The sequence below is a fragment of the Python bivittatus genome, unplaced genomic scaffold (assembly GCF_059951505.1).
Source record: "Python bivittatus isolate LINGU-HERP-01145 unplaced genomic scaffold, Pbiv_v1 ctg000390_np1212, whole genome shotgun sequence".
Lineage (NCBI taxonomy): Eukaryota > Metazoa > Chordata > Lepidosauria > Squamata > Pythonidae > Python > Python bivittatus.
This window is the reverse complement of record NW_028277070.1, coordinates 2,174,933-2,188,524: the sequence shown is the minus strand read 5'-3', so window position 1 is coordinate 2,188,524 and position 13,592 is coordinate 2,174,933. Positions and strand designations below refer to the sequence as shown.

The following is a 13,592-nucleotide window of genomic DNA, read 5'->3' as shown; positions in this document are numbered from 1 at the left end:
ATAAAAACAACACGCAAAACCATCTTAGTGGTTTAGAGCCATGGGCTCAAAAACAACAGAAGGGAAGAGAGACAGATCCAAAGTTTTCCTTTCAAGGAAAAGTTCTCAAATTCACTGGAGGGGTCCTGGGCTTAGTGTGAAAAGATCTGGGGCTTTGAGCCAATTCCTGCATGACCGGGAACATAATATGGCTGCTAAAAAGGCAAGAGCGGTTTTAGACAGCATCAGTAGAAAAAAGCCATCATTCCGTTTGGTCTGAATGGTTCCACTCCGCCTTGGGTCCTGCGTCCAGATCTGGGGATCAGACTTAAGAAAGATTCCAGGGAAATGGAAGGTGTGGGGCAGGGCGGGAAGAGAGATCAGCGACGCTGGGAAGGGAAGTTGGACGAACTGGAAGTGCTTAGCCTTGTGGAGCCTGGGCATGGGGGATGTGACGGCCCTTTTTAAGTATTTGGAGGTTGCCCCAAGGCTAGTTCTGTCTCATCCCAAAGTGCAGGATGTGGTCTTCTCTTTGACCAGCAGGGCTGTTCTTACCCTCCAGCAGGGATCAAACCTGGAAATGTTTTGTGCAAATGGATAACATTTTTCTTAACTCATTAGCCAGCCCCAGCCTCAGCCTCTCTCTGGGCTGGGAAGCGTTTTAGCACCTGCTCTGCCATTTTTACGTCACTCATCAGAAATGGCCCTTCTGCATTTGGATCGTGCCCTTTTTTGACGTTTTCATTGTATGGTCTCGATGAACACTAAAAAGTACTTAAAGATTTTGCACCTCACCTTTGGAATGGCTCCTCCCATTCCCTGGGGGGTGCAGTCTCTCCAGCCTCTCTCTTTTGGACCCGTTCAGCTCGAAGCTCCCCCATCCCCTCCCTGGGCCCCCCTTCTTCCTTCCGACCCTGAGCACTGATTGGACACCACAAGGTGCCTGCCTAGCCGGATGGCCCCAGTCAAACCTGTAGGACCCAGCAAAGGGAGAGGCAGCTGTGCATCCTCTCATGTAGCTTCATGAAAAGGGATTTGCTTTCAGAATGTCTTTCAAAGGAGAAGAACATTCATTGGAACCTCTTGAGCAGAGATGGGGCTTTTAGCAAGGAGGTGGCCGTTTGGTGCAGGTCTGGACATCTTGCACCTGCACCAATCCAAAACCAGCTCAGCTAAAGTCAGAACACCTAGAAAGACAGGAGCCCAGTCAGTCCCTGCTCAGTTGCCTGTGGTCCTTGCTGCAGACCACCTTGCCTCTGGAGATGCCAGCCCCAGTTCCCAGGGAAACGTCAGGAAATCTGTTGTCAAGACCACAGTCACTAAACCCCAAAACTCAACACTGCCCAGCAGGTACCAGCCGTGAAAGCCTACCCCAGTTTTTCATAGTATATTGGTCTGCAGCCTCCCTGGCTTCCCAAACTTCCATGATTTTCCAAGGGAAGGGAGAATTATGGAAGGGATCTCCTCTCTTGAGACTTTTTCAGATTGGGAAGTAGGAGCAGCCAAGGAGGCTGCAGAGGGAGGGGGAAATGGGTCCCTGAAAAAGCAGCAGCAGACCCTCCAGAAATAAAGCCTATATTTTAAAACCACTGAGAGAAATTTGAAATAAATTCTCAAGCTTCCTAAACCTTTCCTGAGACATCACAAGGCTGGTTTTGGCTGCACGCTATTTTGAATGGTTCCCACCGATTTCCAACAAGACCCTGGTAGACTGCTGCAGGAGTCACGTGTCATCTGTTGACACGTCCCTGATGATGATTAATGACCAACAAGCAGGAAAAAGACATCAGGGATGAACCCTGGGCTGCAACTGTAAGGACTGGTAGCCCAGTGTTAAGCTGTGAAGCACCGAAGGCGACTCCCTGGTGCTGTTTCTCCCGCGTTTGCCTCCGTTCTGCCTTCCCGCTTAGAGGAGCCTCAGAGCCGTAAAGCACAAGCCGAGGGCTGCTCTCGCTAAGAATCACACAAGGCGAGGAGGGATTGAGGACCTGGAGCACCAGGAACAAACACTGCAGCACGGGGGGCGAGGGGCCCACAGGAAGGGCTTCTTCAGCCACTCTCAGCACGATTTATTTGGCAGCGAGTCACCCAGAACCAGAGGTCTGAATGCAGCACAGCCATAGGAGACGTGGCTTCCCCCGAGGTTTGCTGCGCACAGAAGCCCTTCTATCTGGGCTCGCCTTCTTGTCGCTGCCAGAGGAGCTCAAAGCCCCAGCAGCTTTTGCAGGACCAGCACATTAACCATCGCTGTGAAGGGATCATTAGGGATTGGGGAGGCAAGCCCATTTCGGGCGCCCTCCCCAGACTAAGAATTCGGGCCGTGTGCGTGAAAGAGATGCCAGTTCCTGCCTCCCTGCTGGGCCAGACCTGCCTTGCAAGTCCTCAGGCGTTTGCTCTTCTCCCCAAGGAGGCTTCTGCTTTTCTGTAGCTCTCAGGGCTTGAGGATTTCTTTGGAACTTCTCTTGGCAATGTGTCTGAGCACACGTGGTTGTTGGAGGGGGCTGTTGCTGGCGGCATTATTTTCTGCTACCATTTCCCCATCAGTGCGCAGCCTCCGTGGCGGCTCGCCATTTCCAATCTGAAGAAGTCCTTGGACAGACTCAAGTTCAGTTGGGTTTTTTGTTTGTTTTTTTAATGTCCTTTTTCCATCAGAGGTTTTTCAGTCGGTTCCAGAAAAATGGACAAAATAAAGCAGGACAAAAATCAACAGCAAAAGCCAAGTACCACCTCAGCATTGTCTGTTCTGAAATAGGATGCAGTCGTGAGAAGCAGGTCTCCTTCCAGAAGACTTGAGCCTTGATGCCTTCATGGACACATCCCTGTCATTTTTGGGGCAACAGTACAGAAATGGCTTTCCTCTACCTTCTTCCAGGTCTTTCTGACACCCGGTTTAGCCCACAGTGCTGCTGTTCCCTAAAATTCCCCCATCCAAGTACTAACCAGGTCTGGCACTGCTTAGTTTCCAAGCTGTCGCCCTCTGAGCAATTTAGTAGCTAATTAACATATATATACACACACACACATACATACATACACACACACACACACACACACACACACACACACACACACATTAGAGCTGGGCAAAGATCTGACTTCAAACGCCTTAAAGCAGCTGTGTCTTTCCCCGGGCTTCTGTGGGCGCTTTAAGTGTTCCCAACAGAAGTTATGTGGACGGCCAAAGGCATTCCCAAATCACATTTTGCCTTCAATCCTGTATATAAATCTCAATATATTTAAAGATACCCAGTAAAGCAGTCTAACTGTGCTTCCTTTTAAGGTCCTTATCCATAGCAAACTTCAGGGTTCAAGCTATGCCCATCTTTTTCTCCCCTGCACTTCTTGTGGTAGACATTGATTTTCTTAGAAAATCTGGAAAAACTCAAATGTTTGCTCACTTTCTGGTAACATTTTAGCTCTTGATTTTTTTTCTGTTTTGCACAGCCTTAGTCAGCTGTTTAATGACTTTTGTCTACATAGAAGTCTTGCGCAGACTAAATAAACACACACCATAGCTTGCAAAATTTGCATCCTGCTCTTTCTCTGAGGAGTTTATTCCATTATATCTTCCCAACAAACTTAGGCTGAGAAATACCACCTGATCTGAGTTCAGACTTCGTCTGAGTTCATGATGGGCTGTGAATGTGGACCCAAGTTGAAAAATCATCTCAGAAGAAAACAATTGCAAACCACGCTCAAGGCGTTGCCAAGAAAGCCACATGGAAGTCCCCAGGAGTCAAGTTTAACTCAAAGAACTTTTATCTTGGCAGGTAACAGCTGCTACCAAGTTTGGCTGATCTTAAAGAAGCTAAGCAGGGTCTGACTGGGTTAGGGTTTGGATGGGAGTCCACTAGGAAAACTCCAGTATAGGCCAGATTGGGAAATTGGCAAAGCGTTCCAAGGAAGGCCACAGCCAACCAGTTCTGTTCTGTTGCCAAGAAAATTACGTGGACATGTCCTTGATGTCACCAGGACTTGATCTTAAGTGTCTCTTCAGTCCGAGCGCTTGACCGCTCTGGCCAAGCCTGTAGCTCTGCTCCCTTCGTTTTACCAGCCTTTCTTCCTCTCGCCCAGCGGCCCTCTTCTTCTCCCCTCCCTGCGACTTCGTGGTTGGCCGTCTCCCCTTGCCACGCGCCCTGGAGGGCTGCCGGAAAGCAGGGGCGCCCTCTGCTCTCAGGAGAAATCAGCTTATTTTTCACTTTCTTTCAGACATTGGCCGAGTCTCTTGCTCTGGGGTTGATCTCAGGGAGAGAGGTTTGGCTCATTCGCAGCGTTAAAAGGAAGGTCAGAGCTTGGAGAAGGTGGGCAAAAGGGCCTTTTTAAAAAGCCATCGAATCTTTTGATGGAGGAAAGGAAGGGGCACAAGAGAGGTTCGTAAATGAGCCCTGGCGTGGAGCCACGCGACTCATAGAAGATGGCTTAGCAGGGAAAAGTGCCAGAAGCCAGAATGGTGGGGCAGGGATTTTGGCTAAACGTGAGGAGGTGCTTCCTAGTGGCGAGAGCCTTTGGACCCTGGAATCGGCTGCTTCAGGAGGTGGCCCAGGGTTCTCCTTTGCAGAGGTGTGATGCAGAAGATGGAGGACCCGGGTGCTACCATAAGCAGCGGGTCATACGGATTTAGGGATTCCGTGTAGCCCCTGTTTCATGCAGGAGCCTGAGGCAGCCTAGAGAGCGCTCCTTGGACTTTCCACCACAAAAACCACCCTGTAAGGGAGGCTATGCTGAAAGAGAGAGCAATTGGCCCAGTTCTGGGGCTGAAGGGGAATCGGGACCCAGCCCAGCCCCTTCCCCATGCCCCTGCCAGCTCCAGAGTCACCAGGGAGCTTCCATGTCTGGGGGGGACTTGAACCAGCCTTTCCCCACTTGAGGGACTGGCCCAAGGTGGCCAGGGAGGTCCTGTGTCTAACAAGACTTGAACCTAGGTCTCCCTTCTCCTAGTCTACCCTTCTACCCACCCCAGCCTGGCTCTGGGGGCGAGAGGGAGGGACTGGCCCCAAGTCCCTCACGGAGGCTTCCAGGTCCGAAGGGGACTTCAACCTGGCTCAGCCCATTCCTAGCCTAGCATCTGGACCACGGTGGCTGTCAGATGAGATGGCCTCCATGACCCTGTGACAGCCCAAAAGACCATGCCTCATTTTTCCAAACTGACTGCCTTAAAGGGAGGTAAGTCAAACTGACAAAAATTAGCATTTTTCCTGGTGCAGATACTCTGTACTGTGCTTGTCTGAAGCATTAGGCAATCCAGATTAGGCAAAAGAGCAAGGCTGGTTTTCCAGAAAGTCAGTGAGCAGGATCTCGGTCCAAGTCCACTTTTAGTCATGGAAACTCATTGGCTGGGTGATGCTACGGCTTGATTTGATTTCTGCATTCATTCGTCTTCTGTCTTTGCACAGTTCACTGAACTGCTAACCAAATGGGCTGAGATTATACAACATGGTAGGCCACTGAAAAACTAACCAATATTCATACTAACCAACCTTAGCATATTGCGTGAATGTGGCTGGCGAATCTTTCACTGACTTGGTTAAGCATGTACAGGTAGTCCTCGTTTAGTACCACAATTGGGACCAGCAACTTGGTCATTAAGCAAAGTGGTTGCTAAGTGAAACTGCAACTGTGCTTATGATCTGACTTCAACTTTCCTTTGCTTTACAGACCTGTGAAGATAATAAATGTGAGGGTTGGTCGTAAAGTTACTTTTTCATCACTGTTGTAACCGTGGTCACTAAACAAGGCAGTCGCTAAACAAGGACTACCTGCAGTGCAAACATTGAATTATTTGGGGTCAGCTCCGTTCAGCTATCAGGTCGTGGTTATGAATATAAAATGAAAGGCGAAACGTTATCACCTTGAGCTCCTGGGTGCAAGTGGCCGCCTGCCCCAGAAGGCCAGCATTCCCCTTTCACCTCTGGTGGACTTCCCTTCTCCACCCTCCTTGTGTCTTGCAGTGGCTCATCATGACTTGGAGAACACCCTGAACTGCAGCTTCATCGAACCTCCCTCCGTGGTAGACCAGCCGTCGCCCTCCTGGTCGTCCAGGGGCTCCTTCTCTTCCTTCGATACCACAGACGAAGGACCCGTCTACTGCGTGCCCCACGAAGGTCAGTGGTACCCCCGGTGCAAACCAGGCCTCCGATCAAGCAAGGCTTCCCATGAAAGAGCTCAGCTCAGGTCACTAGAAGTGAAAACCTATCCGTAGTCGCAGTAGCAGGGGTTAGGCCCAGAATGATATAATTCCACTGACTTGATATTAGGAAAATTTGGGATAACAAAAATGCTGCAACCCAGCACAGACACAGACGCACACACACAAAAATAAGCTGGGTGCTGGGGACCCAGTGCCAAGGCTGGGCCACTGCTGCCTGAAAGCAATCATGCGTATCTTTAAAAAAAAAGGCTCATAAGGAAGAACAGGGAGACAGGAACAAGGCACACCCGGGGCCCCTCAACTCTGGCAAGGGTCGTGCGGATCAGACCAGCAATGCATTCCTCATGTTGGGACAGGGGAGGGGCATTGCTCCTTCACTGCTGTGGTTTCCCCCAAGGGAAGCTGGGAGCTAAAATCCCCAGCTCACAAGAGCCCTCTTGCACAATTAGTCTCTTAGAGAACAGGAGGGCTGCTAAGCGCCGTGAATTCCAGATTTCGAAGTGGCAAAGTTTCCCTCTAACATCACATTGCAAAGGGCCGGTTGGAGATTCCCCCAAAACACGTTTCTTGAATAGCGTATTACTTTCTTAAGAAACTAGGGATAAAAGCAACATCAAAGCACCACCAGCTTGTCTTGTACAGTACTACAAGTATGCAAAACTTTCTTGTATGCCTGATGATATTACGGGTGCCTTTATTGCGTCTCACTTTGGCTGCTGAAGCCTCTCCCAAAGGATCTTCCCTTTAGCACAAACTCTGCCCTCTTCAAGTTTTCCTTTGCAAAACTGAGGACTAGAATGCTGATATGAAAGCTGGAGTTCCTTGGAATTAGATGGGTGTGTCCACGGTCGCAGCAAAGCTGGTTGGCGTTTCCATCCTGCAGTCGGATGGTAGGCGTGTGGTCAATGTTTGTCGCAGCACTTGAGCTCCTAATTTCTCCTCTCCTGTTATTTTGGCAACCATTCCAGAGCAGAGGAATTTGGCTAAGTCCCAGCTCCACCGCAACCCTTTTGTAGCAAATAACAGGGCCTTCACGAAATAGCCCTGTAATGCCTAAAGAATTCTTAGGCCACACATGCCTGACTTTAAAAGAAAAAGCAACAGCATAATTATGATGCAGAGATGTTCCCACCAGTGGAAATTAACTCCTGCAGTCAACGGAGGCTCGCTTCGCACAAGATTAAAGGTTTGTGGCTGTAACGGAGCCACGCATGAACAGGAAATGGGGTCCCCTCTCTGTGGGAACAAGGGACCTCCACAAACTTTCCCTCCCCAACCCTGCTTCCCCCACCCCACAAGTCTATGCTGATCCTAGCTTGTGGTCGAAGCTCCTAAACCCAGGGGCATCTTCTCTTCCCTGGCTTCCAGCCGGCCTTCGGAAGACAAAGACCACACAGAGAACGCCCCCCCCCCCGCCCTTCAAGCCCACTGATTGCCCTTCAGGTCCTGGCGTGACAGTCACCCTCTCCTTGGCTTTGACTCCTCCTGGGTTCCAGCCTCGTGAAATGGAGCGTCCCCAGTCACACCACTGAATATGCTAACCCTGATTGATTTGTGGTTGGTTGGTCTTCCATGCCTTAAGATGTTGTGTGATGCTGGAATGTTTGGTTAACTTTAAAAAAACCCTATTGTGTCATTCCAAGTAGTGAGCTAGTGCAAGAATGGAGTTAACTCTATTGGGCAAGTATGCATTATGTCCATGGGTGAAGAAACTACAACAAACCTCTAGCAATACTTTTGGTACAAAAGCCATGCGTATTTCTCAACAAGTATTACTTCCAAAACAACATAGTTTAGAAGCCTCCATTTTGGCACCAGAGTTGGGAGAGGGGTTGTGCCGATAACCCTTGCCAAGAGCGCTCTTTTGGGAATTGTGTAGCTGTCTCAGCTCTATATTGAAACAAAATATTTGCTCATCTTGATTTTTGGGAGGAAAAAACCTAAAAGTATTCTCAGCGTATGCAGTTTCACATCGTGAGCTTAGTTCAGTGTGTTTAATTTTTATCTCAGACTTTTGCATGCTGCTTCCCTTTTTAAAAAACCCTTGCACCATCAAACTACAAGAATAAAAGGAGTTGGTTTTGGCTTCCTTGATGCACAACATATTGACGTGGAAAGAGCATCCTTTTGTTGAAGGAAAGGATAATACTGTAAGCAAGCCCTTGTGAAATCAGGTGAAGCAGCAGTCTGCAGCCTTTTTGGGTTGGCGGATACACTGGAATTTGGAGACCGTTTGCGGAAGGTCAGAAAAGTCAGGAGCCTGGTCCTGACACCCGCAGAAAGGGGCAGAGCTCTGGTAGCACAGTCCAAGTGCCCATTTTCTTGACTTCTTTGACCCCCCCCCTCCCGGGACACCCCTGCCCCCAGGGCCTTCACCTTGCTAAAGTGAACGAAGCAGGCCTGCTCATGCAGTTTTTAATGCTGCCTGGGCCACAAGTATCAGCTTCATCCTGAACTGCGTGCAAATCATTTGAACATTAGTCATATGTAACAGCTAAAAACGAATCTCGCTCTCTTTCCCCATTCAGCTTTAAAATGAAATAAAATGGCAGTGCGGGCACAAACTGTATTCTGTGCCGTGAGTACTTGTGGGACCCCAGTCCCTCCTCTTGTGTCCTTCGCTCTGCCATTGCTCGCTGGGGAGACTTTCGGATCTGGCGCTTCACGGTGTCCCTTTGAAGGGAGCCGAGGTGCTCAGGGAGGCTAATCAAGGACTCTGCTCCTTGGCGCGCACAGCCTTCGGACGAGGGGTCTCTTGTGATGCCTCTTGAGAAGGCTGGGCTGGCACTTGGCGTGGAGGGGCAGCGAGGCCCACCCTCCCTCAGAGTGTCGGGGGAGCCAGTGGACTCGGTCGCAGCGCCCCTCTGCCCCCTAACCCGCCTCCCTTCCCTCCGCAGAGAGCGTGAGCGAGAGCAAGGACCGCGTCTCCGCCCCGTGCAGCACCTTGGAGAAGACACCGCGGCCCGTCCACGAGGCGGCGGCGGCAGCGGAGGAGGAGGCCGGCGAGTACACCGTCCTGAAGGAGGCCCCCCTGGTCCCGGCGGACAGCAGCGAGACCCCGCTGCTCAAGTCCTCGGACAGCGAGCGCTCCTCCTGCGGCTCCGGGTCGGCCAGCGGGGCGCTCTACGCCCGCATCGCGCGCCTCTCCAAGCAGTCCAGAGAGGAGGACGACGCCCCGGCGGCGGACCCCCGGCGGGCCAAGCCCCCCTCCCCGGAGCGGGCCAAGCCCCCTCCGCCAGACCCCTCCACGAAGCCCAAGGTCTCGTGGATCCACCACAAGTACAACTCGGCCCAGACCGCCTCCCTGCCGGCCATCGGCACGGCCGACCTCCCGGAGCGCCTGGCCAAGCGCAAGAGGAGCCCCAGCGAGACCTCGGCCCGGGCCCCCGCGAGGGGCAAGGAGAAGGCGCCCAAGCCCCCCAAGGAGCCGGGCGGCGCGGAGGGCCAGCCCTCGCCCTCCAGGGCGGCGCAGAGGAGCAGGGCCGGCCCGGACCCCGCGGAGAACCTCAACGGCGCCCTCCAGAACGCCCTCAAGAGGATGGGGCCCTCCGCCCCGGAGCGGCGGGCGGCCGAGGCGCCGCGGAGCCCCGCGCAGGTCAAGGCGCCCCCGCGCTTCTCCTCCGAGGCCGCCACGCTGCTGGCCGCGCAGCTCAAGGAAAAGACCCAGAGCCTCCACCGGGGCGAGGCGGGCGCGCGGCCGAACGGGATGAGCCCCGCGCCGGCCCAGCGGGAGAAGCCCGCCCCCCCGCAGAAGGCCAAGCAGGCGGCGGCCGCCCCCGGGCAGAAGGCCGGCAAGCCGCTGCTGCCCGCCCCCGCCCCGCTGCAGAAACTGCTCGGGCCCGTCGCCGCGGAGCCCAAGAGCGGGGAGAGGCAGGCCGCCGGCGGCAGCCCCGAGACGCCCCCCGGGCCCGGGGACCAAGCGGTCAAGAAGACGCCCATCAAGAAGCCGCCCCGCAAGAAGGGCCGGGAGGGGGCCGCGGAGCAGCCCAAGGGAGCCGGGACCCCCCCGCAGACTGTACAATAAGGGAGGGGCTGCTCTCCAGGGAGGGGGAGGGGAGCAGAATCTGTCCGGGGAAGGGGGCGGGGCGTCTCTGCGCCAGCGGAGACCCGCCCCCAAAGACAGCCTCAGCCCGTGGGAGGGCCTCCCCCTTGGGTTGGTGGGAGGGCTTTCGGGGACCCGGCGCTGGCGCTGGGCTCTGGCGGGGAGGGGGCGGGGGGCTTTTTTTAAACCAGGGTTATAACTGCATAGACCCTGCTTCTCTTCCCTAGTCCTAGACCAGGAACGGCCCTCGCAGGCCTGGGGAAGGGCCCCTTGGGGTGGGTTTCGAGCAGGGCTGGGGCTGGGGCGGGCGCTGAGACTTGGCTGCTGAAGGTCAGCGACAGCCAGCCAGGACTCAGCAGCCCGGCCTTTTCTTCCGATGCATTCACCTCTGGAAAGCCACATTGCAGCGATTCTGTCCGAAGATGCTCCTTAAAGTGGGGGCAGGGCTTCTCTTTCAGGGTCTTCACCCTCCAGAAAGCAAGCGCAGTCTCTGAAGGAAGAGGGTGCAGGGGCCGCTGCCAGCTGGCGTGGGGGCCGCGATCAGAACAGACCCAGCCCCTCTGGTGGCCAGGCCCTGGGCTGCCTCAGACCGGCCCCCCGGGGCCTGGGGCCCAGCAGCCCCCTCGCTTGGAAGCTGGGCGTGGGACGCCACGGTGGCTCCCTCCGGTGCTTCCTCAAATAAAAGGTTGGCATTTCTAGCTCTGCCTCGTCTTGGTCTTTGGGCCCCGTTTCCCGGTGGCCCATTTTCCTCCACCAGCTCCAGCTTTCTCTCCTGAAGGTAAAGGCCCCAAGATGAATTCAGCCACTGATTCCATCCTGGACAGCTGCCCAGGAGGAGCTCATCCTCGCCTTCTTTTGATTTCTCATGGGGTTCCCTGGTGATCTCCCGAGGATTAACCGGGCCCAGCCCTGCTCCATCCCCCGAGGTAGCTGGGGGACAGAGCACCCTGGGAGCTCGGGGACAGCACCAGACATCTTCAGGCCCAGTGCTCAAGGCCAGCCTTCCCCAACCTACCGCCCTCCAGAGGCGTTGGGAATGCCTTCCCAGAATCCTAACCCAGAGCCACACTGTGGGGCAATCCTAGTCCCAATACATCTGGAAGACACCAGGCTGGGGAAGGCTGGTGTCTTCCTTTGGCCTACAGCTAGGTTGGTTGCATGGCCCTTTCATTTCCCATAATTCCCCAAGAGTAACATTGTGCCAGGAGCATTATGGGAAATTTCAAAGGGCAGCTGTCAACGCTCACTGAGGCAGCCGGCGAGCCTGTGGCTGGCAGAGGAGTTGGAGCCCTTGAACCAAACTCATTTTTAACATATTTCGTATTGCAGCACTTAATGGGAAACGTTGGGCTTTCAGCACCCACCGTGTGTCCTGGACCCGCTGCTCCAAGCCACAAGGAGTCAATTGCAGTCCCTTTGCTTCAGGCAGTCGCATTCCCAACGGGAGCAGTTTGATGGCGGGCTGGAAACTGGGAGGCCAGGAGTTCTGGCCCGCCTGAGGCACGCAGCTGGGTGACCCTGGGCCAGTCCCTCTTTCTCTCAGCCCTGGGAAGGAGGCAATGGCAAGCCACTTCTGAAAAATCTTGCCAAGAAAACTGCAGGGACTTGTCCAAGCAGTCCCCAGGAGTCAATAATGACTTGAAGGCACAATTTTAAAAATAAATAAATAAACCCCAACGTGCATGGAAGTTGCTGGCTCAGGTCAGACTTTGCATATACTGTGCCAAAACGTGCCATTCTTTCTTCGCAAAGGCGGTTGCACTTTTCTGTACTCTGTTCAGGGTCCCTGCAAGTGTCTTGAGAATTTCTCTTCGTAGCATTTCGAACTGCTCTGATGGTGAAGGAGGTACCGGAAGTCCTGTTTTCAGTTACTCATTTGCTCTGTCCCTCTGGTCTCCAGCCACTCAGCAGTCCAGCCTTCCCAACTGGAAAAGGCCCCTGGAAGGAGGGTGGGATCCCTCCTTTGGGATGATTTGGAGGGGGGAAGCCGGGGGGGGAAGCCCATTGCAGAGAGATTTGTCCCTTGGAGGGAGGCAGGACATTTTACACACCACCTTGGCACAGCACAGGCAACAAAAAAATCCAAGAAAAAATCACAGCGTCCTTTTTTTTTCTTTGAAAGAAGCATCAAAGCAAAACTGTCTCATTAAGCTGAATGAGAGCTGAGGATGGAAAATGCAGCATTTTTTAAAAAGGGGGCAGCAGAGGAAAAAGTGAAGATGTACTTTGTATACATGCTTTCACTATTTCCTCCTAAGGTGGTTGGAAAGCTCTTCGGTGCACCATTTGGGAAAATGAACAGGCGCTGCCAAGTCCTGATTTCAGCGGCCTGCAGGTTGTGGTTCCCCCACGTTGCCCATCCAGTCTCCACTTGGGCCACCTGTAATATCACACGCCCTTCAACACCCCTCGGACACATCGTGCCTTAGATTCCCGAGGGCAAATTCCTTCTTTGCACGCTTTTCTTCAGGGAAGAGATTGTTGGTCTTCCCAGTGTTTAAGGACCAGAATATTTCAAGCACAGAGTCCTCAAAATACGTGGCTCTGTACAGATTCATCAGCAACCTTACATTAGATGCTCTTTGGTGGCTGTTTAAACCAGGCTGGAACGGTGCTGATTTCAGGAAAGCTGCCCCCTGCCCCTCCCTACAGCCCAGGCGCTCTGGGCTGCCGCAGATGAATACTCGACTTACCCCAGCGGTCCTTTCCCCACCCTTCCTCTTCTCCTTTCTTGCCTGCTGAGTCTGCCCAAGGAGGCGCAAAGGACTCTGAGGTCTGGAGTCCAGGAGGGCTCACCGGAACTGCTCCGCTGGCAGCCTGGCGTCTCCACTCGCTAAACTGGCCCGGCTTCCCAGCTGGCAAAGGGCACTGCAGCCTCTCGGCAACTGGGCAGCCAGACAAATCTTCCTCTTCTGCCTGTCATTTAAGGAAAGGGCCGGGGATTCTGTGCTGAGTTCAAGCAGCCCAGTGGAGCACTGTCGAATCTAGCAATACTGGCCGTGTCAGGACAAAAACGGGGAGCTCCACATGCTGTGTAAAATCAAGCCACAATACAGGGAACAAGATAATTTTAAAACCAGTGCAACTGCAAATGATAACATACAATAAAGGCACAGATCTTCCTCTAGCTGTTTAATCACCAAAGGCCATCCGGAAAAGCTGGCTGTTAACTACTCTCGCTTTACTAGCACCATTGCCATTTCTAATCTGCCAGAACCAAAGTTCTCTGGATGGTTTACAAAGTGTGTTAAAACATTTGCACTTCTTTTTGGAAAAGAAAAGAGCAGGCATTTGCTCACAACAATGAAGTGCTATTAATAGTACAGGAAAACTCTATCTTAAAAGCTTGCCACCGCAGGGCAGAGCCAGCACTTAACCTCAAAGGCAGCAAATGAGCAGAAATGCCTGGGGGGAAAGGTGCTG

The 13,592-nt window shown here is 53.3% G+C and overlaps 1 protein-coding gene across 2 annotated transcripts in view; it reads left to right on the top strand.

The window, feature by feature from the left end:
- Window positions 1-12,889, top strand: part of SCARF2 (scavenger receptor class F member 2) — a 51,504-nt gene extending 38,615 nt beyond the window's left edge. Inside the window, exons 9-10 of one of the 2 annotated variants that reach the window (XM_088143842.1) lie at window positions 5,928-6,080; window positions 9,025-12,889. In XM_088143842.1, coding sequence (XP_087999968.1) covers window positions 5,928-6,080; window positions 9,025-10,151 — 1,280 coding nt within the window. In that variant the 3' untranslated portion in view covers window positions 10,152-12,889. The remainder of the gene's footprint in view (window positions 1-5,927; window positions 6,081-9,024) is intronic. The other variant, XM_088143841.1, reaches the window with a different exon arrangement.
- Window positions 12,890-13,592: the final 703 nt, after the last annotated feature.